Here is a 27,726-nt window from a genome sequence, read left to right as displayed (position 1 = left end):
CACCTGCAAATGGGGACAGTTTTACTTCTTCATTAGCGATTTGGATGCTTTTTATTTCTTTTACTTGCCTTACTGCTCTGGCTAGGACTCCATCACAGTGTTAAATAGGAATGATGATAAAGGGCATCATTGTCTTGTTCCTATTCTCAAGGGGAGTGTTTTCAGCCTTTCTCCATTAAGAATGATGTTGGCTGTTGGTTTTGCATAGATGCCCTTTATTATATTGAGGATTTTCCCTTCTATACCTATTTTATTGAGAGTTTTTAATCAGGAATGGGTATTGGACTTTGTTGAATGTCTTTTCTGCATCGATTGAGAGGACCATGTGATTCTTTTATTTATGTGGTGGATTACGTTGATTGATTTTCTAGTGTTGAACCATCCTTGCATACCTGGAATGAATCCTAGTTGGTAGTGGTGTATTATTTTTTGACATGATGCTGAATTCTTTTGGTTAGAATTTTATCGAGAATTTTTACATGTATATTTATGAGAGATATTGTTCTGTAATTTTCTTTTTTTGTGGTGTCTTAGCCTGGTTTTGGTATCAGGGTTATGCTGGCTTCATAGAATGAATTCAGAAGTATTCCTTCATTTTCTGTGTTTTGAAATAGTTTGAGTAGGTGTAAGCTCTTCTGCGGAAGTTTGGTAGAAATCTTCAGTGAAACCATCTGGGCCAGGGCTTTTTTTTGTTGGGAGCTTTTTTTTTTTTTTTTAAATTACCTTTTCAGTCTCTTCTCTTGTGATGTGTCTGTTCAGATTTTCACCATTGGTTTGTATTAGCTCAGGTAGATAGTGTGTTTATAGAAAATTGTCCATTGCCTCTAGGTCTTCAAATTTGTTGGAGTATAGTTTTTTATAATACTTTGTCATAATCCTTTTTATTTCAGCTGAGTCTGTTGTGCTACCCCCATGTCATTTCTTATTTGGGTTATTTGTGCCCTCTCCAGTTTTTCTTTTGTTAATTTAGCCAGTGGTTTGTTGATTTGTTGATCCTTTCAAGGAACCAACATTTGGTTTTGTTGATTCTATTGTTTTACTATTCTCTATTTCATTTATTTCTACTCTGACCTTTACCATTTCCTTTCTTCTGGTGGTTTTGCGCTTCTTTTGCTATTCCTTTACTGTTTGTTTGAGTTGTGTAGCTGATGTTTTGATTTTGTCCCTTCTTTTTTGATATGTGCATCTTTTGCTATAAATTGACCTCCGAGGACTGCGTTTGCTGTCTCCCAAAGGTTTTGGTTTGACATGTTTTCATTCTAGGAATTTTTAAATTCCATCTCTGATTTCTTCTATTACCTAGTGGTTTTTAAGCAGGGTGTTATTCAGTTTCCATGTAATTGATTTTTTTTTCCTTGCTCTTCCTGTTGTTAATTTCTACTTCGATGGTGTTGTGGTCAGAGAAGATATTTTATATTATTTCAGTGTTGTGGATTTTGTTGAGGGTTGCTCTGTGGCCCAGGATGTGGTCTATTCTTGAGAATGTTTCATGTGCACCGGAAAAGAATGTGTACTTTGCAGCTGATGGGTGGAGTGTTCCGTATATGTCTGTCAGGTCAGGTTGGTTGATTGTGTCCTTTGGCTGTTCTGTATCTTTGTTGAGTTTCTTTCTAGATGTTCTGTTCTTTACTGAGAGTGGTGTGTTAAAGTCTCCTACTATATTGTGGAACTGTCAGTTTCCCTTTTCAATGCTGTTAGAGTTCGTTTTATGTATTTTTGAGCCTTGTCATTGGGTGCATAGATGTTTATTATGGTTAAGTCTTCATGATGGATCATCCCTTTAATCATTATATAGTGCCCTTCTTTGTCTTTTATGGTGGATTTTGTTTTAAAGTCTGTTTTATCTGAGATTAGTATTGCTACTCCTGCTCTTTTTTGGTAGCTGTTTGCTTGATTCATTTTCTTCCATCCTTTGATTTTTAATAAACTTAGGTTTTTGTTTCTAAGGTGTGTCTCTTGTGTATAGCATATTGATGGATCATGTTATTTTTATCCATTCTGTCACTCTCTCTTTATGGGTGTGTTTAGGCCATTTGCATTCAGTGTACTTATTGATAGGTTTTGAGTTTATTGCTCTCATTTTGTAGTGCTTTTTTTGTGGTGCTGACGTTTTCTTTGTTCCTCTTACTCTCCTGTGCTGAATTCCTTTTGTTTGTGGATTTTTTTTTTTTTTTGTAGATTTTGTTTTTTACTGACGCTGTATCTTTCTTTTTTATTTTGTTAAGTAGGTTTGTTAACTTTCTTTGTGATTACCTTGAAATTTACTCTCATCTTCCTAGGTTTGAACCAGTCTGTTGTTACTTGGTATCGGCTTGTCTTCCTCTCCATTAGAGCATTCTATACTTACATCATTTATTCTCTCTTTTATTGTTCTCACATTGTTGTCATTTACAGGTTAATCTTTCTGGTTCCTTGTAATTCTTTTGGCTTTAGATAGTCCTTGAAAGTTCATTTCCTAGGTTGGTATCTGGCCGGTACGATCTTTTTCATCCTAGATTCAGGTTGTGGTCTGATGTTGTTTGTTCTCAAATGAAAGGACTCCTTTTAATAATTGTTTTAAGTTTCATTTGCTTTTTACGTATCCCATTAGTTTCTATTTATCTGGAAACATCCTTATTTCACTATCACATTTGAATGAGAGTTTTGCAGGATATTTTATTCTTGATTGGCAATTTTTTTCTTTCAAGGTTTTATATGTGGTATCCCATTGCCTTCTTGCCTGCATGGTTTCTGCCAGATAATCAGTTCTTAGTTTTCTTGTTTCCCCTTTGTATGTGACTTTTCATTTTTCTTGAGCTGCTCTCTGGATTCTGTCTTTGTCTTTGGTTTTAGTGAGTGTGATTATGATATGTCTTGGTGATTTTCTTTTTGGGCCTGTCCTATACGGGGTTCATTGAGCTTCTTGGACGGTCAGCTTTTCATCTTTCATGATATTAGGGAAGTTTTCTGTCAGCAGTTCTTCAGTGATCCTCTCTGTGTTTTCCATTTTTTCCCCCTGTTCTGGAACTCCGAGAACTCACAAATTTTTTGCTTTTGATTGTGTCCCACATACATCTCAGGATTTTCATTTTTCTTTGTTCTTTTTTCTGATTTTTCCTCAAAGTTGTATCCAAATTATTCTCTTTAATTTCGCTGATCCTGTCTTCTTTTGTTTCATACCTGTTCCTTGGCCTTTCTATGGCAGTGTCCATTTCTGAAATCTTGTTTATCTTTTGGATTTCTAATTGTTGTTTTTTTATGATTTCTAGTTGTGAATTTATCTTGGCATTTTGTTGCTTTATCATTTTCCTGAATTCTTCCATATTTTTGATTTGTATTTTCCATGAATTTGTGTGACTGTTCCATGAATTTGTCTATTTTTTCCTCATTTTTGTCTGCTTTTTGCTTCAACTCTTAGATAGCTCTGAATAGTAGAGATTTGAATTCCTGATCATGTAGTTCTTGTGCCTTTTTTTTCTCCTGGAAAGTCATCTGATGTTTTATTTTGGATGTCTACTGGAACTTTCTTGTCCTGTTTTTTAAATATGTTTTGATATTGTCTGCTGTCTTTGGGACATTCAGTAATTATTTTCGTTTATTGATTGTACATTTGTTTCTCCCTGCCCTTTTTTTTTTTTTTCTTTTTTGATTTGGTTATGTCTGAGCAGGTGGGCTGTGCATTCTTTGTTGTTTGCTCATCTGTGGGCGCGTTACTTTTCACCTCTGTGTCGAATGGGCAGGCCAGTCACTCAGCCATGGTGCAGCTGGGCAGGTTCAGCTGAACGAGAGGGGCTGGGACGGCTTGTTTGTGGCTGGTACTAGGGCCAGTAGGGTGGGCCAGGAATCAGTGAAGGGCAGGTTCTGGTAGGCTGAGCCTGTGCTGCATGGTGCAGGTAGATAGGAAGGAGGAGGGAGGATGTGGTGTGTGGAATTAAGATGGGTGTGGGAAAGAGGATTAAAAAAAAACCCCAAACCTGCTGCCATTGAGTCGATTCCGACTTATAGCGACCCTATAGGACAGAGTAGAACTGCCCCACAGAATTTTCAAGGCGCGCCTGGTGGATTCGAACTGCTGACCTCTTGGTTAGCAGCCATAGCACTTAACTACTATGCCACCAGGGTTTCCAGGGAAAGAGGATAGAGAGGAGAAAGAGGAGCCAAAAAACCGATTGAAAAAAAAGTACTAAGGGAGCTTGTTGTTGGAGTGGAGAGAAACCAAGAAATGGAGTAAAACAAAAAGGAAAAAAGAGAAAGAGGAAAAGAAAAAGAAATGAATAAAAATTAAAAGAAAAAGAAAAAAGCCCCTAGGGATTCCCCTGGTGCGGCTGTGCAGACTGAGGAAGTGCCTCCCAAGCTGTACAGTACAACACAGCTAGAGGGGGCTCTCAAGGTGTGATAAGAAAAAGAAAATCAAAGCAAAACAAAACAGAATGGAACAAAACTAATCAAGCACAAATGAAACAAAGCATAAAAGGCCCTGGGGATCCGACCAATGTGATGGCTAGGACCAGGGGAGCAGTTCCCCAGCTAAGCGGTGCTTCACAGCCTTTCAAGAAGAAGCAAAGCTGTCACACGGAGCAGGGTGTTCTGTAGAAAGGAGGGGGAGGAGGTAAGAGACAGAGAAGAATCCAAAAGAAGTGGAGAAAAACAATACCAGCAACAAAGAAATGGGACTGAGAGAGCCAGCCAGCATGGGCAGAGCAAATCCAAGTGGCACAGAGCTGAAGCTTGTACCTCCCGGCCAAGATACTGTGGGTGGGAAGTGGTGGAGGCTGAGTAGGGGGGAAGAAGGGTGAGGGGTAGGAAAACATGTACCTCTGGTTACCAGGTGCTGTCTCCTGTTGGGAGCTCTATGGAGCTGCTTTCCTGTACTCCCGTCTGCCATTTTTCAATGTGGGCAGGGCGAATCCAAGTGGCAGCACTGAGTCTGCAGCTCTCAGCTGGCTGAGCAACTGTTTCTAGCTAGGAAGTGGTGGGAGCTGAGCAGGGGAGGTAGGGCAGAAGTGTGGACGGTAGGAAAGCATGTATCTCTGGTTACCAGATATTCTGTGTCCTTTTGGGAGCTCTGTGGAGCCGCTTTCCCATATTCCCTGTCTTGCCATTCTTCAGTGTGGGCGGGATGAATCCAAGCGGTGGCACAGGGCCCGTAGCTCTCAGCTAGCTGAACGAATGCTGCCAGCTAGAAAGTGGGAGGGGCTCAGCAGGGGAGAAGAAAAATAAGGGGTGGGAAAGCATCCACCACTAGTTACTGGGTGCCCTGTCTCCTTCTGGGAGCTTCGTGAAGCTGCTTTCCCGTGCTCCCTGTCCACCAATCTCCGACAGGAGTCCAAGATGGCAAATCAGTTCTGCATTAGCTGTTGGGGACCTCTGCTCGTATCTCTCCTCGGTCTCTGTTCTCTGTCGGTTTCTTATTCCTTTGGGGCTTGACTGAGTTCTGTATCTCTTCATTTGACATTTAGCGTTCCAGGATTGACATTTGTCTCAGTTGTGCTTAGTTTTTCAGGTCTTCGCTGTCGAGGGTCAGCATGGTGTTTCTGTCTGTAGTGCCATGTTTGTGGTTTTTTTTTTTTTAAGCGAACGATTGTATGCCAAATAAAGTTGACAACATAGATGAAGTGGACAAACTCTTATACACACAAACTTCCTACACTAATACAAGAAGTAGTAGACCTAAACAGACTTACAAAAAGTGAAGAGATCAAAAAAGTAATCAAAACCCCCCCAAAGAAAACTGTTCCAGATAATAGAAAAGGAGAGAATTTTCTCTCAATTCCATGAGGCTAACATCACCTTGACACCAAAAGCAGATGAAGACATCCCCCACCAAAAAAAGGTAAAACTACAGATCAATAAATGATATTTATCAATAAATGATAAATATTGATACAAAAACCCTCAACAAAATATTAGCAGACTGAATACAGAAGTATATTAAAAGGATTATACGTGATGATCAAGTGGGATTCATTCCAGGAATGCAGGGGTGGTTCAGCACTAGAAAATCAATCAGTGTCATTGATACGTAGTAGTAGTGTTAGCAGCAGCAGAGTCACACCTCATCTATATTTCTTAGGGCTGAGAACCAGGATCAGCACAAAGTTGATTCCTGTGGGGTGGAAGTCAGACATACCTCCACTCTCCAACTTCTTAGCTATTTCTGAAACCTGCCGTTCCCCCTACAGCACTCTCCTCATCTCTGCTGGGTAATGAGTTGCAGTGGCCACACAGAACTCAAAGACCATACTTACAGTTAAGTGGTTTATTAAAGAACTAGCAGAGTATATCTTGGGGTCAGGATTAACAGGCTACAACTGAGGATCAGGAAGCATGTAGGCAAGGTCTGGAAGGCTCCTCAGAATCAAGAGGCACATCTATCCTTTCCACAGTACAGGACAGCTATCTCAGCTCCTCCTGGCTGCTCTCCCTGGCATGCACGCCCTTTCTTAGCTGCGCAGACCTCCTTGTGGTTGTGCGTGCCACTTCTCTTCTTGCAGGCCTCTTCTGAGCCCCCTCAGGACAGGTCTGCTCTCAGCTCCCTTAGGGAAGGCCTCCTCTCAGTCATGCACCCTACCTCTCAGCCATGCAGGCTTCTCTCTCTGCTTTCAGGCTCCTTCCTGTTGGCCTCTCCACTGCTAAGTGACCCACAGCTCATAGCCACTATAGCAGCTTTCTTAGCTATTTTCGCTGCTTTCCTAGCAGTAGGTTTCTGCCATCACCACCAGCTCTCCTCCTGGGCCCCTTCTGGACTTGTCGCTTCCAGCTGTGATACAGGGCCCCTTTTGAGGCTGTCACTGCTGACTGTACTCCAGGGCCTCTTCCAGGTCTCTTGCTGTTTTCAGTGTTACAACCCTTGATCCATGTTACGGTTCTTCAAGGAGTCTTCTCTGCTTCTGCTGCTTCTTCACTCTTCTCTCTCCTCACTGATCTAAAACCTGTGTGGGGTTGACTGCTTATATAAGCAAACTCCTTGTCAATTTCAAGGCATGGCCTTCCCAGCAGGACTGCAAATTTAGCAATCCCCTTGGTGGTCTGCAAGTCATTCAACTTGCATAGCAAACTGACCAGTCCCTGCAAGGTGTGTAAAATAGACCAGTCAAAGGGCAGATGGGAGCTCAGGGCTAGACAAAAGTTATCAAACCATTGATTTGTTTACAGCATACCCAGGAAATGTCCGTCAACCTGGACAAAAGTAATGGACTCTCTGAGGTAGAAAACTCGGGCATAGGTTAACTCCTGGGGCTTGGGGGAAAATGTCCCAAGGTGTTTTTCCAAAGAACCAAGGCAAGAGGCTACATAAACGGGCTCATATTGCCACAGAAGGGCATCTTGGCATAATTTGGCGATTATGCATAAAGTTGCTACAAATATTTTTGTGCAGAAATTTGTGTGGACATGTGTTTTCAGCTCATTTGGATAAAGACAAAGGAGTACAGTTACTGGATTGTGTGGTAAGAGTATGTTCAGTTTTGGGAGAAACTGTCGAACTCTTTTGTACTCTGGCTGTAGCATTTCGCACTGAGAAATTCTGTTGCTCCACATCCTCAACAACAATTAGCATTGTCACTGGTTTGGATTTTAACCATTCTAATACATTTGTAGGAGTCCCTGGGTGACGCAAATGGTTAGGCACTCGACTACTAGCTGAAAGGCTGGGGGTTCGAACCCACCCAAGGCACCTCAGAAGACAGGCCTGATGATCTGCTTTTGAAAACAGATACGCCTTGAAAACTGTATGAAGCAGTTGTACTCTCTACACGTGGGGTCACCCTGAGTCAGAATTGACAGCCCCGAACAACCATAACAATACGTATTTATTGTGGTTGTTAGTTGCTGTTGAGTCACTTCCGACTCACAGCCACCCTGGTAACAACAGAATAAAACACTGCACAGTCCTGTGCCATCATAACAATCGTTATGCTTGAGCCCATTGTTGCAGCTTGTGTGTCAGTCCATCTTGTCCATAGTCTTCCTCTTTTTCACTGACTAGCTACCTTACCAAGCATGATGTCCTTTTTGAGGGACTGGTCCTGCCTGATAACACATCCAGAGTATGTGAGGTGAAGTCTTGCGATTCTCGCTTCCAAGGAGCACTCTGGCTGTACTCCTTCCATGACAGATTTGTTCATCCTTTTGGCAGTCCGTGATATATTCAATATTCTTCAACAACGCCATAATTCAAAGGGATCAGTTTTTCCTTGGTCTTCTTAATTCATTGTCCAGCTTTCCCCATGCATAGGGCACAATTGAAAATACCATGGCTTGGGTCAGACACACCTTAGTCCTCAAAGTGACATCTTTCCTTTTCAACATTTCAAAGACGTCTTTTGCAGCAGATTTGCCCAGTGTAATGTGTTGTTTTGGTTTTTTGGTTTAATGTGTTGTTTGATTTCTTGATTCTGCTTCCCTGAGTGTTGATTGTGGATCCAAGTAAAAATGAAATCCTCGAGGACTTCGGTATTTTTTCCATCGCGGTAGTGCTTGTTGGTCTAGTTGTGAGGATTTTTGTTTTCCTTATGTTGAGGTGTAATTCATACTGAAAGCTGTAGTCTTTGATCTTCATCAGTTAGTGCTTCAAGTCCTTTTTGCTTTCAGCAAGCAATATGTGTCATCTGCATATTGCAGGTTGTTAATGAGTTTTCCTCAATCCTGATTCTGTGTTCTTCGTATAGCCCAGCTTTTCGGATTACTTGCTGAGCATACAGATTGAGTACGTGTGGTGAAAGTATACAGCCCTGATGTACGCCTTTACTCATTTTCACCAATGTAGTATCCTCATGTTCTGTTCGAACAACTGCTTCTTGGTCTATGTACAGGTTTCTCATGAGTACAGTTAAGTCTTCTGGAATTCCCATTCCTTGCAGTGTTACCCGTAATTTGTTATGATTCACATAGTTGAATGCTTTTGCATAGCCAGTGAAATGCAGGTAAACATCTTTTTTTTGTTCTCTGCTTTTTTTAGCCAGGGTCCACCTGACATCAGCAGCGATATCCCTCATGCCACATCTTCTGAATCCAGCTTGAATATCTGGTAGTTTTCTGTTGATGTACTGCTGCAACCGTTTTTGAATGATCTTCAGCAAAATTTTACTTGGGTGTGCTTTTGGTGATACTGTTCAGTCATTACTGCATTCTGTTGGATCACCTTTCTTTGGAATGGGCACAAATATGGATCTGTTTCAGTCGGTTGGCCACGTAGCTGTCTTCCAAATTTCTTGGCATAGATGAGTGAGAGCCTCCAGCACTGTATCTGTCTGTGGAAACAATTGGTATTCTGTCAGCTCCTGGAGTCTTGTTCTTCGTGAATGCCTTCAGTGCAGCTTGGACATCTTCCTTCAGTACCATCCGTTCTTGATCATATGCTACCTCTTGAAATGGTAAAACGTCGACCAATTCTTTTTGGTACAGTGACTGTATGTATTCCTTCTGTCTCCTTTTGATGCCTGCAAAGTTTGATATTTTCCCCATAGAATCCTTCATTATTGCAACTTGAGGATTGAATTTTTTTCTTTAGTTCTTTCAGCTTGAGAAGTGCTGAGCATGTTCTTCCCTTTTGGTTTTCTAACTCCAGGCCTTTGTACGTTTCATTATAATACTTTACTTTGTCTTCTGAAACCTCCATTTGAAGTCTTCCATTCAGCTCTTTTACGTCATCATTTCTTCATTTTGCTTTAGCTACTCTACATTCAGGAGCAAATTCCAAAGCGTTTTATGACATCTGTTTTGGTCTTTTCCTTCTTTTTAATGGTCTTTTGCTTTCTTCATGTATGATGTCCTCTTTGTTATCTTACAAGTTGTCTTCAGCCATTAATGTTCAGAGTGTCAGATTTATTCTTGAGATCTCTAAATTTAGGTGGAATATTCTCAAGGTCATATTTTAGCTCTAGTGGACTTGTTTTAATTTTCTTCAGCTTCAACTTGATCTTGCATATGAGCAGTTAATGGTCTCTTCCATAGTCAGCTGCTGGCCTTGCTCTGATGATATTGAGCTTCTCCATTGTCTTGATTCCTGTGTATTCCATCTGGTGAGGTCCGCGTGTATAGTCTCCATTTCTGTTGTTAAAAAAAAAAAAAACGGTATTTGTGATGAATAAGTCATTGGTCTTATAAAATTCTACCATGCGCTCTCTGGAGTCATTTTTGTCACCAAGTCCTTATTTTCCAACTACCAATCTTTTCTTCTTTGTTGCCCACGTTCACGTTCCAAAAATACATGTGTAGAAGCATCGTATTGTTGTTTTAATATGTAATTACCTAATAACCCATCGCTATGAGTTTTTTTTTTTTTTTTATGAGTAGGAAACAACTTGATGGCAACGGGTTTAGTTTTGTTTTTTTTTAAATAATACATGATGTCGAACGTCTTTCACATACTTTTTGTCACCTATATTATCATCTTTGGTGAAGTATCTGTTCACATCTTTTGCCCATTTTGTAATTGGTTTTTTTGTTACTGTTGACTTTTAAGTGTTCTTTGTATATTTTGAATACCAGTTCTGCATCAGGTATGTGTTTTGCAAAGACTTTTCCCAGTTTGCGGCTTTTGTTTTTCATTCTCTTACAGTGGCTTTGGCAGAGCAGAAGATTTTAGTTTTATTGAAGTCCCTTTTATCCATTTTTTTTTGTCATGGATCATGCTTACAGTGTTCTATCTGAAAAGTCATTTCCAAATCCAAGGTCATGTCGGTTTTCTCGTATGTTCTCTTCTCAGAGTTTTATGGTTTTGTATCGACATTTAGGTTTTTGATCCATTTTAAGTTAATGTTTGTGAACCATGTAAGGTCTTTGTCTGTTCTTATTAGGTGCCATCAAGTTGGTTCTGACTCATAGCGACCCTATAGCAGCAACAAAAGGAAACACTGCCTAGTCCTGTGCCATCCTCAAAGTCATTGCTATGCGTCAGCCCATTGTTGCAGCCATTGTATTAGTCCACCCTTTGAGGGCCTTTTCGTTTCCCTGCCCTCAACTTCACTGTTGTTGTTGTTAGGTGCCGTCGAGTCAGTTCTGACTCATAGCGACCCTATGTACAACAGAACGAAACACTGCCCGGTCCTGCGCCAACCTCTCGATCGTTGCTATGCTTGAGCCCATTGTTGAAGCCAGTGTGTCAGTCCATCTTGTTGAGGGTCTTCCTCTTTTTTGCTGGCCCTCTACTTTATCAAGCCTGATGTCCTTCTTCAGAAACTGATTGTTCCTGCTAACATGTCCAGAGTATGTGAGACGTAGTCTCACCACCCTTGCTTCTAAGGAGCATTCTGGTTGTATTTCTTCCAAGACAGATTTGTTCGTTCTTTTGGCATTCCATGGTATATTCAGTATTTTTTGCCAGCACCACAATTCAAAGGCATTATTAGCTCTCCTTTGGTGTTCCTTATTCATTGTCCAGCTTTCACATGCATATGAGGAGATTGAAAACACCATGGCTTGGGTGCAGTGCACCTTAGTCTTCAAGGTGACATCTTTGCTTTTCAATACTTTAAAGAGGTCTTTTGCAGCAGATTTGCCCAATGCAATGAAGCCTTTGGTTTCTTGACTGCTGCTTCCATGGATGTTGATTGTGGATCCAAGTAATATCCTTCTGCAGGTCTGTGTCTGTATTCCCTTTTTTTTTTTTTTTTTAATTATTTGTCGTGTGGATGTTCAGTTTTCCCAGTACCATTTATTAAAAAGGCTGTCCTTTCTCTATTGAATGGCATTTGGTCCTTTCTCATAGGTCAGATGACTGTTTTTTTGTGTGTGGTGTCTATTTCTGAGCTCTCTCTTCTGTCCCATTGATGTACGTGTCTATTGTTTGCCAATACCACAGTTTTTTGATTACTGTAGCTTTAGAATAAATCTCGAAGTAGTGTAGTGTTAGTGTCCCCACTTTGTTGTTCTTCAGTATTGTATTGGCTTTTCTGAAGCTTTGCTCTTTTCATATAAATGTTAGAAAAAGTTTGTTTATATCCATACAATAACTTGCTAGGTTAACTGGCATCTTAAAGATTGAATGTCCTATCTGTGAACATGGAATATTTTTCTAATTATTTACATCTTTTTTGATTTTTTCCATCAGATTTTGTAGTTTTCATGTGAATCTTTTACACTTTTGTTAAATATATACTATTTCATTTTTCTTGTTATTGCTGATATAAACAATACTGTATTTTTAATTTTAAATGGCAGTTGTAATTTTTTGGTATATAGGAAAGCAATTGACATTTGTATTGTAGAGAAAAACATGAACTCTCTTTCAAGTTAAAACAGAGGTTTAGTAAGAGTTTAAAACAACTGCAATCGGGGAACTACTTAGCCCATTAAAAATGGTACTAGGTTGTCTGGGGCAGTTTTGTTATACAAGCATTCTTACCAAAAACCAAACCAAACCCACTGCCGTCGAGTCAATTCTGACTCATAGCGACCCTATAAGACAGAGTAGAACTGCGCAACAGAGTTTCCAAGGAGTGCCTGGCGGATTCGAACTGCCGACCTCTTGGTTAGCAGCCGTACCTTTTAACCACTACGCTACCAGGGTTTCCACAAGTATTCTTATGGGGTGAAACATAGGAACCAAACCATATGGGAGGCAAATACAGGAAAATCAATGAATTTTGTAATAATCACACTCTGATTGGTTACGGATTATTAGTAATTGTAGTAGTGATTACAGATAGGAAACCCTGGTGGCATAGTGGTTAAGTGCTACGGCTGCTAACCAAGACGTCGGCAGTTCGAATCTGCCAGGCACTCCTTGGAAACTCTGTCGCGCAGTTCTACTCTGTCTTATAGGGTCGCTATGAGTCGGAATCGACTCGACAGCAGTGGGTTTTTGGTGGGATTACAGATAGTTTCTCAGAATGCTTAGATCATAGTCACAAGATTCTCACATTTATTCTCTTTGCCTACCTTGCAAAATGCCTTGTTGGCAGCAGCACCAAGACATCACCGTTCCTATGAGTACGTGTATTTTGAGGAGTGCAGGTGGTCACTTGGTCAAGACCCCCAGGGTGTGTGGTTTCACATCCTAGTTTTGACCACTGAGGAAAAACTTGGTTTTCTCAAAAATATAGCTGTTAGTCTAGAAACCAGATTAAAATTAGCACAGTCAGCGTGTTATGCCCCGTCTCACTTACGGCACTGAAAGTTTTCTTTTCCTCAGACAGTATATTAACTTTTTATCTTGCAGCTTTGGTGTGATGGATTATTAGTTTCAGGAGTTTTTGTTGATTTTGGGGGATTTTTTTTTGTACATAAATAGTTGTATCGTCAGAGCAAAGTTTTATTTCCTCCCTACCAGTCTATATACCTTTGCTTTCTTTTTCTTGTCAGTGCGTTACCTAAGACTTGTAGGACAGTTTTGGGTAAGAATGGTGAGGGGCAGCAATCTTGACTTGTTTCTGATCTTAGCTGGAAAGGATCTAGTTTCTCACTTCTAATTACGGTATTAACTGTAGGTTTCTTATAGATGTTCTTTATCAAGTTGAAGACATTTCTTTCCTAGTTTGCTGAGAATTTATCATAAATGAGTGTTGGATTTTGTCTTTTGATTTGTTCCTATGATTTTCTTCTTTAGCCTGTTAATGTGATACACTAATTGCTTTTCTAATGTTGAGCCAGCCTTGCAAACCTGGAATAAATGCCACTTGGTTGTGGTGTGTAATTGTGCATTGTTGGATTCTATTTCCTAATATTTTGTTGAGTTTGCTTCTGTATTCATGACAACTATTGTTCTGTAGTTTTTCTTTTTGTCTGTTTTTGGTATTTGGGTAATGTTGACCTCAAAATGAGTTTGAAAGTATTCCTTCTGCTTCTCTTTTCTGGGAGAGAGATGAGAATTAGTATACTTTCTTCATTAAATGTCTGGTTTGGTAGATTTCAACACTGAAGCCATTTGAGCTCAGTGCTTTCTGTTTTGTAAGGTTTTTACTTATTGATTTAATTACTTAACAGATATAGGCCTGTTCAGATGATTTATTTCTGTTTTTGTACATCTTGGTTGATAGTGTTTTCCAAGGAATTAGTCTGTTTTATTGAGGTTATTGTTTGTGGGCATAGAGTTGTTTATAATAATCTTTTCTTATTCTTTTAATGTCTGTGGGATTGATAATAATGCCCTCCCTTTTGTTTCTGATATTAGTAATTTGTCCTCTTTCTTTTTTCTTTAGTTAGCCTGGCTCAAAGTTTATCAATTTTATTGATCTTTTGGTTCTGTTGACTTTATTGATTTCCTGTTTTTATTTTTGTTGATTTGTTCTCTAATTGCTGATTTTTATCTTCTGCTTACTTCGGATTTAATTTGCCCTTATTTTTTAGTTTCCAAAGATGGAAGCTTAGGTTATTGATTGATGTTAGATCTTTCCTTTTAATAGGTGCATTCAGTACTATAAATTTCCCACTAAGCACTGTTTTCTCTGAATCTCACAACTTTTGATAGGCTGTATTAATTTTTACCTAGTTTAAAATATCTTTTTATTTTTCTTGAGGCTGCTTCTTAGTCCCCTATCATTTTGAGGTGTTTTATTTTTGAGATTTTCCAGCTAATCTTTATGTTACTGATTTCTAGGTTAGATCCATTACAGTCTGAGAGTATAGTTTGGATGATTTGTAATCTTTAAATTTGTTAAGGTGTGTTTTATGGTTCAGGATGTTGTTTCTCTTGGTGACTGTTCCCTGTGAGCTTGAGAAAAATGTGTATTCTGTTACTTTTGGCTGACATATTCCGTAAGTGTCAATTAGATCCAGTCAGTTGATGATGATGCTACTTCAGCTATGTCCTTACTGATTTTACACCTGCTGGATCTGTCAATTGCTGATAGATGGATGTTGAAGTCGCCAGGTATAATAGTGGATTCATTTATTTGTCTTTGCAGTTTTCTTAGTTTTTGCTTCACAGAACTTGGTGTTCTGTTCTTAGGCATATACACGTTAAAGATGGTTATGATTTTTAAGGAACTGACCCTTTTGTCATGTAATGACCCACTTTATCCCTGATCTTTTTTCTTGCTCTTGACTTTTAGGGAATAGACCATTTTATCACGTAATAAATTTATCCCTGACCATTTTCCTTGCTCTGAAGCCTGCTTTGTCTGAAATTAATGGAGTTATTTCATCTTCCCTTTGTGTTTCTTTCACTATTAATAAAGGAACTGTTTTTTATAGGCTATGTAGTTTCTATCTTTTAATTGGTTTATTTAGACCACTGATTTTTTAAAATGATTATTGATATAAAACTTGCTGCCACCGAGTCAATTCTGACTCATGGCTACCCTGTAAGACAGAGTAGAACTGTCCCATAGGGTTTTCAAGGCTGTAATCTTTATGGAAACAGACTGCCACATCTTTCTCCCACTCTGCCACATCTTTCTCCCACTCTGCCACATCTTTCATATTGTACCAGCAACTGCAAGTCATTTGTGGCTTATATTATTACTATAGTGTTTGTATTTTCCTTTTTGTTTCTTTACACTATTAATTTTTTCCTACTTTTATTTTTCCAGTGTCCCAAATTTATATGTTTAGCCTATTCCTAATGACCCTTTCATTTCTGGTAATAAGCAATGTAACTTCTCTTTCCTGGGCATGAAGGTCAATGGAGTTGACTCCTGTACCTCTACACTGGGACTTGTTGAAGCTGATGGGCATCTGAAACCTACATAAATGTTTGCAAAATTATCACAGGCTGCTTTCAAGTTTTTAGACATGAAAGTGTCATGTTTTTTTCTTACCAAGCCAGGTTTCACTATCAAGTGTTTTTGAAACTGGTTATTGTGCTTTTCCCTGCACTGACTCACTAAAGATAAATAAGTTTGTGTTACTTGTTGCTTATCCACTTACTTGCTGCATTTTCTGTAGAACTTATCAACTAGGCATTATATCAACTCCATGGCAACGGGTTTGGTTTTTTGGTTTTTATTTACTGTCCACACCAAAGAAGTTATGATCCATGTGCATCCAGATGTTTCTGTTTTGTTCACTGCTGTGTCTACTTTGCCCACATGAAGTAGGCTCTGTGTCAGTATTATTCAATCAGTTTTATAAATAAAGGAGCCAGTGATAAGGGCCTGAAGGGAAGCAGTCTTGCCTGAGATACGGGGCTTTGCCAGGAGAAGGAGCTCCAGGGTGTCCGAATTGAATCTCCACTCCTAGTATGCAACAGAGCTGTATATCATCCATGGTGTCATTGCAGAATAACAACAAAACTGTTATTCAGTGAGTCAGTGCATATGAACAGAAAAGTAGTTTTCAGGAATTAGGGCTTCAAAGGCATGTTGGCTCCGCATTCTGGCCCTAGCTCAGCAACATTCCAATTTTGCAACATTGAATATGTGATTTATTGTCTGTAACTTTCCTCAGCTATGAATTGTTTGAAATAATACCTGTTTAAGAGAGTAATGATGAGAATAAATAAGCTAGTGTGTCAAGGTTTTTGTTGAACCTTTCACGTACATGCAGTAGTTGTTCAGTAAATGAACTATTTTATCATTAATATATTTTAGTAATGAATGTTAGGGTTTTTGATACCTTTAAAGTATGTAATCTGGCCCACTACAATGGAGGAGACATTTGAATTTTGGCTGTGGGTCAAAGATTGTGACTCCATTATACCAGGATTGGTTAGAGAGAACCGAGGCAACCCACTTCATTCTCTGTCCTGAGAAGAGGAGCCTTCCTGTTCTATAGCTGCTCTGCTCTTCAGTCCAGTGTTAGCATGAAAAGTGTAGTGTTGCAGCCATTTCTCTCTTTACAATATATGGAAGCCAGTGGGTTTGTATTGTTTCACAGAAGCCAGTTCTAAATTTCAGGGGATGCCAGTAGTCAGAGGTTGGGTAGTCAAGCTTATGTTTCTACCAGGAGCTGCAAATGTGAAAAATTTTTGGAGTAGAGCCTGTAGAAGTCTGGTGTGTAAACTTCTCCCTCTTAGGATTCACAGGGAATTTAACAGCTAATCCCTCTACACTTCAGTTAATTACAAATGCCTTTTTTTTTTGGTATGTGGAAAAAATTTATATAACAAAATATTTGCCAATTCAACAATAATTCAGTGATATTGATTACATTCATCATGGTTCTTGCAAAGAGAGGGCAGTTTGTTCTCTTATAACATTAGCTTGTGTTTCTTTGGGTGTCTGGTGTATGTCTGTCGAGGAGATGGTCACTAATAAGTGATATACAGTAGCATCAAGCCTCAAAAGTTTGATAATTGTGGGGAAATCTGGATTCTCATGTTTCGTGTCTCACCTGAACCCTGTTTAACTTTTCAATACCCTTGGCTTACTCCATGAAAGGAGTAGAGAGGATGACAATGCATCTGCTGAATTATTGAAAAATAGGTGACAGATATTTAAAAATTAATAATTTTCAAGAATATTCTATTTTCAGCAGGTGATCCTGTCACCTCCTCATTACTTGGAGTTATTCCAAGAAAACACTACCATCTCAGGGGCCTTGAGTTGCCAGCTTGTTTGTATGGGCATCTGGGCCTCCCATGGATGGTGATGGTCAACAGGAAGAGCTGCCAGTCCTACAGTGTTTCACTGTTGTTAATATCTCATTCTGCTTTCATCCTGTGATTCATGTTTTGTTGAGAGTTCTGGTGTGTTTGTGGAAGGATGTAAAAAAAATTTTTTTTCACAAGGAAGTGACATGAACGTGGAAATAAGATTTTCATTTGTAGAACATTTCTCTAATTTCCGCTAGGTGCTCTGACTGTTCTAGACCATAAAGATAAAGAATAAGTTTGGGATTGGTCACAGTTATGTATGGAGAGATAAGCTTAGCTCAGAGTGTTGGGAATACTATTAAGCCTATAAGACAGGGCACAAAAAGTGAGGAAGTGAGTGTAGGCAGTGAACCAATGAGGCTAATGGCTAAACCCTAGAGTAGACCTTGGTAGAACATAGAACCTTTTGTCTAACCCCTATGAGTTCTCAGTTCTCCCTGGACTGTCTGCTTCACCCATCCTTTTGCACACATTGGAGTATATCGTACCTTGCTGAACCAGAATATGTGGGATTTTTTAGGACTCAGTGGTCATTGAGGATGTGGCTGTGGACTTTACCCAGGAAGAGTGGGCTTTGCTGGATCTTGCTCAGAGAAAACTCTACATAGATGTGATGCTGGAAACCTTCATAAACCTGGCCTCAGTAGGTAAGGATGGCATCATTTTTAAAAATTTATTCATAAGTGTACAAATACGCTCATCAACCTTGCTCCAGCATTTGGAAATGCATTGTTAAATAGGACAGGGCATGGTCATATGCTCTGTGGATCTTAAATATCCCAGCTTCCACATGACCATAAAACTGTGTATTAAACTGAGTTTTTATTCCTCTTGTGGTTAAAAGTCTTGAGGTTAAAAATGTCATTACGTGTGACCGTTTTCTTCAGGGGTCACTTTGGGTCACATAGATAAGATTTGTGGTCTGGGACCTTGTAAAGAGTTCACCTGTGCTTAATACAAAATTTGACATGATTATTTTGCTGCAAATAAATTCACATCTGCTCATCTCCAGAGACTCGGAAGACCAAAGTATTGCCTCAGTGTCAGGGAAACATGCATTGCTCTTAACTATGTTCCCTCATAACGTGCCTTTTTTCCGTGAGTACCATGTCACCTACATCCATTTGTTCTACTGTGGAAGCAAGAGAAAGATGTCAGGAGAGTAGAGATAGGATTTGTCCAGGGCCACTGTGTTAGAGAGGACCAGGAAGGCAACAGTCCTTTGAAGGGCCAGCACTGCGCAGAGGGAATTAGATTTGGTTAAATCAGTCAGAAAAAGTCTTGGGTTGAGGAGACTGAACATCACAGATATCTGAGCTTACTTTTCTGACTTTAATCAGTCTTCTCACAACTGTGTTCATGGAGGAATACCTTTCCATTTTTCTGTTACATGTACATGGGCCATTTCCATATTACGTGGGCATTGTGTCCAATATCTTTCTACTTTGCTCTCCTAATTACATACCATGTCACTGTCACTCTCAATATTCATTAAAGTGTTTCCTAGTAAATTGCCTTTTGACCATTGCCAAATTTCCGGAACAGCCAAGTGCCTCAAGGTCTGTCTTTGCGCACAGCTGCTTTTTTCCTCCTAATCATTCCTTTCCTTTTTGTTTCATATTGTAAACCACAACGTCAATTATTGGGTCAGTTTCTCGAAACCTTAGTGATGGAGAAACGTTTTCCAGTGAACATACAATAGTGCGATTCATGAAGAATGACACCTGGTCCTCCATGTTAGGAGAAATCTGTGAATTTCATGGCATTGAAGACAAACATAACAACCAAGAGAGTTATTTGAGGTGAGTGACATTTACACCAGAGAGAGCAGTGCCTCAGTAGAAAGTCTGAAAGAGTGATGACATTAAAATATAAACATATAAACTATCTCTAAATTTTGTGTTCAGTGAATTTTCACAATACGATATTTTCATAAATGTGAGTCGTATGTTGAGTATTTGAAGTATATTTTATTTACACACAATTATGAGAAATTTCCGTATTTTGGAAAATCTGTGACAGTAATGGTAGCATCTCTGCTAGATTTTTTAAACTAAGACATGATACAGTTTAGGACAAAAAATAAATACATGTTTACTGTGTTTGGTAATTGTGAAATGGTAACAGGTTTATTTCTAACAGCATGTTTCTTATTTTTAACAGAAGGCATATGGTAGAGAACCTCCATGAAAATAATGAAGGTAATCAGTGTGGAAAAACTTTCAGTCAGATGCCAAAGCTTTCTGTGTTCAAAAGAACTACTGAGGTAAATCCTTCAGAGTGCCTTGAGAGTGGAAGAGTCTTCATAGATCATTCATCACATAAGCATTGTATCAGATCTGGATGCAGTACCTGTCAGTGTAAGGAATATGGAGAAGCCTGCAGTTGTCATTACCTAAGCACTCCTGTGAATAATCTTAGTGGAGAGAAACCTTATGAATATCACCAGTATGGGGGAGATTTCTGTAGATTCTCATCCTTTCAGACACATGTGAGAGGTCATAAGAGTGAATATAAAGAATGTTGGAAAATCTGTCCCTCATCACTCACTTTACATAAAAAATTTCATGGAGATAAGCCTTATGAATGTAAAGAATGTGGCAAAGCCTTTCGTCATTCGTCAGCCCTCATTACACATATAAGAACTCACAGTGGAGAGAAACCTTATGAATGCAAGGAATGTGGGAAAGCCTTTAGTGATCCCTCATCTCTTACTACACATGTAAGAATTCACAGTGGAGAGAGGCCTTATGAATGTAAGGAATGTGGAAAAGCCTTTACTAATTCCTCAGCCCTCACGAGACATATAAGAACTCATAGTGGAGAGAGACCTTATGAATGTAAGGAATGTGGGAAAGCCTTTAGTGATTCTTCATCCCTCACTGCACATATAAGAATTCACAGTGGAGAGAGGCCTTATGAATGTAAGGAATGTGGGAAAGCTTTTAGTATTTCTTCATCCCTCACTACACATATAAGAACTCACAGTGGAGAGAGGCCTTATGAATGTAAGGAATGTGGGAAAGCCTTTAGTGGTTCCTCAGCTTTCACTACACATGTAAGAACTCACAGTGGAGAGAGGCCTTATGAATGTAAGGAATGTGGGAAAGTGTTTAGTCAGTCCTCATCTCTTATTACACATATAAGAACTCACAGTGGCGAGAGGCCTTATGAATGTAAGATATGTGGGAAAGTCTTTAGTAATTCCTCAGCCCTCACTACCCATATAAGAGTTCACACTGGAGAGAAGCCTTATGAATGTGAGGAATGTGGAAAAGCCTTTAGTCATTTCTCAAACCTCACTAAACATATAAGAACTCATAGTGGAGAGAGGCCTTATGGATGTATGGAGTGCGGGAAAGTATTTAGTCGTTCTTCACACCTCATTAGACATATAAGAACTCACAGTGGAGAGAGGCCTTATCAATGTAAGGAATGTGCGAAAACCTTTACTGACTCCTCATCCCTCAGTAGACATGCAAGAATTCACAGTGGAGTGAGGGCTTTTGAATGGAAGCAACGTGGAAAAGATTTTATTCACGCTTCAGTGCTTAATGAACATCATTAACCTCCGAGTGGAGAAACTTTTTGGTTGTAAGGAATGTGAGAAACCTGTTACTCATCCTTCGTATTTCACAGAACACAAAAGAAGACATAATGGAGGAAACTGTATGAATGTAAGTAATGTGGCAAAGTTTTTAGTCATTCCTCCTTCTGTAGGCATATAAAGTGGAGAGTGTCTTTAATGGATGCAAGGGATGTGGAAAGTCTTCAGATATCCCTCATTCTTTAGAACGCATGAGTAGGTATACTGGAGAGAAACAATGTATGTCTTAAGTAATGTTAGATAACATTCATCCATCATCTTTTCCCAAACCTGAAAGTAGATCCATGGCAGAGAAACCACGGAAATGTAAGGAATGTGGCAAAATTTTGGGTTTTCTTCACATACTTTTTAAAGACAATCAAATTCACTCATATGGAAAAACCAAAAAAGCCAAAAGAGTTGTTGTAGAGTTGATTCTGACTCATTGCGACTCTATAGGACAGAGTAGAACTGCCCTGTGGGATTTCCAAGGAGTGGCTGTTGGATTCGGACTGCTGACCTTTTATTTAGCAGCTGAGCTCTTAACCACTGCACCATGGAAAAGCCTTGCTTAACTCACCCAACTGAACTTGAGAGAAGTGACACTGGAGAGACATCATGTAAATATAAGGTACCTGGAAACGTCTATGTGTGCTTTTCCATTCTTAGACAACATGTGAGATATTATACTGTGGATTGATCCCGTGAATGTTAAAGATGAGGGTAGACTTCAGTGTCCCTCCTCTCTCAAGGCCTCAGATGCTGGAGAGACTGTGTGACTGTAAGCATTGTGTAAAAACCGTTGATCATATTATTTCCCTTCTTGTGCCGAAGGAAATTCATACGAGGGGAGGAATCTTAACAGAGTTACAAATGTGGAGTTTACCACTGCCTTATCCACAGGGGCATTAATTTCTACTTTATATTTTCTGATGTAAACATTAAGGTGAAAAATATCCTTCTTAAACCCACTTTCAGTTCTATGGCATGAATTTTGATAAGTATAATTTGTGTTTTATTTATATAAAACTTATCTTCATTAGAATGTCTCATCAACACATTGGTGTTTTGAAATGTTTTCTGTGATTAATTACCAAGTTTCAACATTTTATCAGTGTATAAAGCGATATGTTCTCATTGTGGAAAATTTGTTTTAACAGACACAAGGGTATGGAAAAGCAAAAATCATTAGAACTTCACCACTCTTGTTTCTGGTATTTTCTTTCAACCTTCCTTGTGTGCAAAGTAATGTTATTGACAGAATTATTGTATGTTCATAGTTGTAGCGGACATGTTTTGCATCGCATCTACTTCTCCCACCTGCTGTGATTTTTTTCCTGGGTTATTGTTGAGAAAACTGCACAGAAAGTTTTAACCGTATTTCCCACCAGCTCACAGAAGAGTCCTACTCTCAAATGGCAGTGCGAGTAGCAGTATTTGCATGGAAGGACAGCTCATTCTGGAGTCCAAGGCAATGAAATGACGCCAAGAGCACGAGCTGTAAAGAAAAAAATGGATAAATTGAGAAGTTAAAAACTTGTGGCTCAAAAGATATTATCAAGAAATTGAAAAAACAGCTGCCAGAATGGGATAAAATATTTGCAAATTGTATCTGCTAAGGACCTAATATCTAAAATAGATAAAGTCTTACAACTAAACTTAAGAGACAAAACACCCAATTTAAAAATGGACAAAGGACCACAACATGGATAAACCTTAAAAATTTTATTTTAAATGAAAGAAGGCGAGCACAAAAGGCCATATGGTGTATTATTGCATTTATATGGAATGTTGAAAGTGGCAAATCCGTAGAGACAGGAAGCAGATTAGTGGTTGCCAGGGGCTGGAGGGAGGAAGGAATGGAAATTACCTGCTTCCTGGATGTGGGGTTACCTTTTGGGGTGATGAAAATGATTTGGAACCAGATAGACGTGATGGCTGCACAATATACTTATGGTATTAAATGTCACGGAATTCACGTTAATACGATTAATTTTATGTTATGTGAATTACACCTTAATAAAAACAACTTATAACAAGAAGTCTAAAAACACCAGGGCAAAGGAACACATCATTGATAAGATTCAAAGGAAGGACCTCCTGTGCTGTGCGCCAAAGAACAGTAGCCCTCCTTTGCAGAGCGCTGCAGGTTCAGGGCCTCTGCTAAACCCTCATGTTGCCTCCAGGCCTATGGAGCTCCTGTGAGGAGAATGGCCCAGGGGCTCACCACCAGAAACACCTGTTGGGGGCATCTTAACCCCTGGCCAGAGACCGACTGATGCCTGCCCCTGAAGAAGGGAATGAAGGTATGAAACCTCAAGTGTGGGGCCAGCAGTGGGTGCAGAAAAGGGGCTGGGCTCAGGGGAGCTGCCCTCCTGAGTCCTCAGTGGCTCCTGGTGCCAAAGTTAGTGCCTACAGATTCCATGGGTCTGAAAGGCGAGTGCAGGCGAGTGGGCATGTGTCCCATGGTAGGCATCAGAGCTTTATGACCAGACCTTGGCACCCATTCTACCAAACATGTCCTCAGCACTGGTGGTGGTGGTGGCACTGAGGTCTCCTTGGGAATGGACAGGACCACCTGCCCTCTTGGAGGGTTCCACTTGGTGGGCTCAGAACCACACATGGTGACGGGCAGAGAGAGAGGAGCCCAGGAAAGGACTTGGGAGGCAGAGGGGGCAAGTGGCCCAGCTTGGGGGGGGGTAGTTAGTTTTGCGTGGAGGAGGGCTTTCCTGTCCAGGAAGGAAGTGGTTGGGGACCAGAATTTTGGACACCTACGTGCCAGTTTAGGACCCCCATCATCATGGAGCGCCTGTGAACTGCAGTGTCCACATATTGGGGCAGTCCTGACTGTACAGGTTTCAGATGCAGCTGGGCACATGCAGGGCATCTTGGAGTGCTGGTGTTTACGCCCAGATCCCAGGACCATCTAAGGAGAAGATGAGGGACCCTTCCAACAGGAGACATAGCGTGGGAAGCAGAGGGGCATCCTGGTGTGGGAGGGGAGAAACACAGATCTGAGGACCTAAGCCTGGCACCCGAGAATGCTCCAAGCTCTGCAAAACCTCTTTATGTGTCCTGGTGACTCCAGCCCCACCGTGGGTGCTTCCTGCAGGCCTTTGTCCTGCTCACCAGGGTCACTGCAGCCCCAGAGGTTCTCCCTCCCTGGGCTGGCCTCTGCCCGCCCACCCATGCCTCAGTGATACAGGAACTTTAGAATCTGTAACTGCCTGGTCACACCCTCCTTGGCAACTTTGTCTCCCAGGCGGCCACCCCTACTCCAGCAGCAACTCAACTCCAGCAGGAACTCGGCCAGGTTAGCTCTGACTCCGTCCCTCATCACTCAGCCCTGCTTCACGTGGCAACACTTCTCAATGACTGGTGACTGAGCTGGACTGGGAGACCAAAGGGACAGCAGGGAAAGTCCTGGTGGCCTTCTGCACCCTCGGGCATTCACCAACAGTGAACAGGGATGGGAAGCCTAGGGCATGACAGTAGACAGAAGGGGTGCTGTCCAAGTGCCAGGAGCTGCTAGCTGTTCCCCAGGCTCCTTATAAACTGGGTTAGGAGTTCAGCCACCACCCCTGTCCCAGGACTCTGGCCTATGCCTCCCCCAATGGTGTTTCACCCCATCGGACACAGAGCTCCAGGCAGAGCAAGTCTCCAGCCTCAGCTCTTGGCTTGCCCCACCCGTAAGAGGGACTTGAGGACTTCTGGTGACCTGTTGCTACCGCAGATGCCCATCCAGACCTGGAGAACAACCGAACTTGTGAGCAGGGTACCCGAGGCCCTGCCTCATCCGGGCCCAAGCCTATTCAAACCCCCTTCAGACTCACCTGACTAAATTTCCACCCTTCATTTCCTCCCCATGCTGCTGTGGAAACAGGTCTTCCGCATTTACATGGGGCTTCTGGATGGTGTGGGAGTGAGGCTGGAGGGCTCAAAGTGGATCCCTGATTTCTGTTGAGAACTCTGAGATGCTCTGCTATGTAGATGAAAAAGATGATGCTATGACTCAATGCATCCCAGACTCAAAAATAACCTGGACAAGGATGGAGCTGAAGTGGATCGTTATACAGTTATAAAAGGACTTTCTAAGCAAATTAATTTTATAAGCACAGGTTACACAAGTAGAGGTGGAGTCTTTAGCAGCCCTCAGTAGACACACTGCTGGGTAATGAAGCGCCCTGGTCTGTTTATTCAAGCATATCTGCACACTCACTGCTTGTCAACACATTTTTAGCCTGAGTCATTTCCTGGTGAAAAGTAACAAGGTGACATAGGGTTACCACAAGACCAGGGTGACCTTTCCAGGCCTGCACGTCCTCTCCTCTGACTAGAGGAAGGCAGCCCCCTCCATGTGCACTGTGGTCTCCTTGGGTCCTTGCACCCCCTGAGGGAGGTTAAAAGTGAAGCATGTGTCACAGAACTGTTAACTGCAATTTCGTGGGTCAGAGCCACCTGGTGATTTTCAGAGACAATTCCTGAGATGGCTGAGGTGAGTAGGAAGAGCTTTATTGTATATTGATATACAGGAGATGGAGGGGAGTGTTCTCCTTCAAAGCCTGTCTCCCCAACTGGAGACTGGAGGCTTTATAGGGCAAAATCATAGGTTTCAGGAACTTGTGGAATGTCATTCTCTCCTGAGGTGGATTTGGTGGTCATGGTCTCAAGGTATTATGTCATCTACCCAGGTGGTGACTGGCACTCTCAGTTACGGGTCGTAAGACTTTCTTAGATCATATCTTTTTTCCACAGTCTGAAAAGGACTGTCGAGTCAGTTCCAACTCAGTGACTCTGTGTACCACAGAACGAAACATTGCCTGGTCCGGCCCGTCCTTACGATGGTTGTCATGCTTGAGCCCGTTGTTGCAGCCACTGTGTCAATCCATCTCATTAAGGGTCTTCCTCTTTTTCACTGACCCTGTATGTTACTAAGCCTGATATCCTTCTCCAGGGACTGATCCCTCCTGATGACATGTCCAAAGTACATAAGACGCAGTCTCGCCATCCTTACTTCTAAGGAGCATTCTGGTTGTACTTCTTCCAAGACAGATTTGTTCATTCTTCTGGCAGTCCACGGTATATTCAATATTCTTTACCAACTCTGCATTTCAAAGGCGTCAATTCTTCTTTGGTTTTCCTTATTCATTGTCCAGCTTTCGTATGCATATGATGCAGTTGAAAATGCCATGGCTTGAGTCAGGCACACCTTAGTCTTCAAGGTGACATCTTTGCTTTTCAACACTTTAAAGAGGTACTTTGCACCAGATTTGCCCAATGAAATGTGTCTTTTGATTTCTTGACTTCAGCTTCCATGGGTGTTGTGGATCCAAGTAAAATGAAATCATTGACAACTTCAGCCTTTCTTCCGTTTATCATGATGTGGCTTATTGGTCCAGTTGTGAGGATTTTTGTTTTCTTTATGTTGATATGTAATCTATACTGAAGGTTGTGGTCTTTGATCTTCATCAGTAAGTGCTTCAAGTCCTGTTCACTTCCAGCAAGCAAGGTTGTGTCATCTGCATATCACAAGTTTTGCTCCAATCTTGATGCCCCGTTTTTCTTCACACAGTCCAGCTTCTCAGATTATTTGCTCAGCATACGGATTGAATAGGTATGGCGAAAGGATACAACTGTGATGCACACCTTTCCTGACTTTAAAGCACTCAGTATCCCTTTGTTCTGTCAGAACAGCTGTCTATTGATCTGTGTACAGTTTCCTCATGAGCACAATCACGTGTTCCGGAATTCCCATTTTTCAAAATGTTATCCATAGTTATGATCCACACATTGAATGCTTTTGCATAGCCAATAAAACACAGGTAAACATCCATCTGGTATTCTCTACTTTCAGCTAGGATCCATCTGACATCAGCAATGATATCCCTGGTCCCATGCCCTCTTCTGAATCCAGCTTGAATTTCTGTCAGTTGTCTGTGGATATACTGCTGCAGCTGCATTTGAATGATCTTCAGCAAAATTTTGCTTGCGTGTGATGTTAATGATACTGTTCTATAATTTCCACATTCGGTTGAATCACCTTTCTTGGGAATAGGCATGACTATGGATCTCTTCCAGTTGGCTGGCCAGGTACCTGTCTTCCAAATTTCTTGGCATAGACGAGTGAGCACCTCTGCCATTGCATCGTTTGTTGAATCATCTCAACTGATGTTCCATCAATTCCCGGAGCCTTGTTTTTTGCCAATGCCTTCAGTGCAGCTTAGACTTCTTCCTTCAGTACCAATGGTTCCTGATCACATGCTACCTCTTGAAATGGTTGATGGTCAACTGATTCTTTTTGGTATAGTGACTCTGTGTATTCCTTCCGTCTTCTTTTGACACTTTCTGCATCATTTAATATTTTCCCCATAGAGCCCTTCACTGTCGTAACTTGAGGCTTGAATTTTTCCTTCATTTCTTTCAGCTTGAGAAACGCTGAGTGTGTTCTCCCCTTTTGGCTTTCTGTCTCCAGCTCTTTGCACATGTCATTGTAATACTTTGTCTTCTCCAACCGCCCTTTGAAATCTTCTGTTCAGTTCTTTTATCATTTTTTCCTTTTGCTTTAGCTGCTTGATGTTCGAGAGCAAGTTTCAGAGTCTCCTCTGGCATCCATCTTGGCCTTTTCTGACTTTTCAATGACCTCTTGCTCTCTTCATGTATGATGTCCTTGATGTCATTACACAGC

At 40.8% G+C, this 27,726-nt stretch overlaps 1 protein-coding gene across 3 annotated transcripts in view; it reads left to right on the top strand.

The window, feature by feature from the left end:
* Positions 1-22,797, top strand: part of LOC100665236 (zinc finger protein OZF-like) — a 52,006-nt gene extending 29,209 nt beyond the window's left edge. For all 3 annotated transcript variants that reach the window (XM_010593266.3, XM_010593267.3, XM_023552303.2), the window contains 3 exons: positions 17,976-18,102; positions 19,107-19,257; positions 19,619-22,797. In XM_010593266.3, the coding sequence (XP_010591568.1) occupies positions 17,976-18,102; positions 19,107-19,257; positions 19,619-21,023 (1,683 nt within the window). In that variant the 3' untranslated portion in view covers positions 21,024-22,797. The remainder of the gene's footprint in view (positions 1-17,975; positions 18,103-19,106; positions 19,258-19,618) is intronic.
* The last annotated feature ends 4,929 nt before the right edge of the window (positions 22,798-27,726 follow it).

Source organism: Loxodonta africana, chromosome 3 (genome assembly GCF_030014295.1).
Source record: "Loxodonta africana isolate mLoxAfr1 chromosome 3, mLoxAfr1.hap2, whole genome shotgun sequence".
Classification (NCBI taxonomy): domain Eukaryota; kingdom Metazoa; phylum Chordata; class Mammalia; order Proboscidea; family Elephantidae; genus Loxodonta; species Loxodonta africana.
This window is presented reverse-complemented; position numbering and strand designations above follow the sequence as displayed.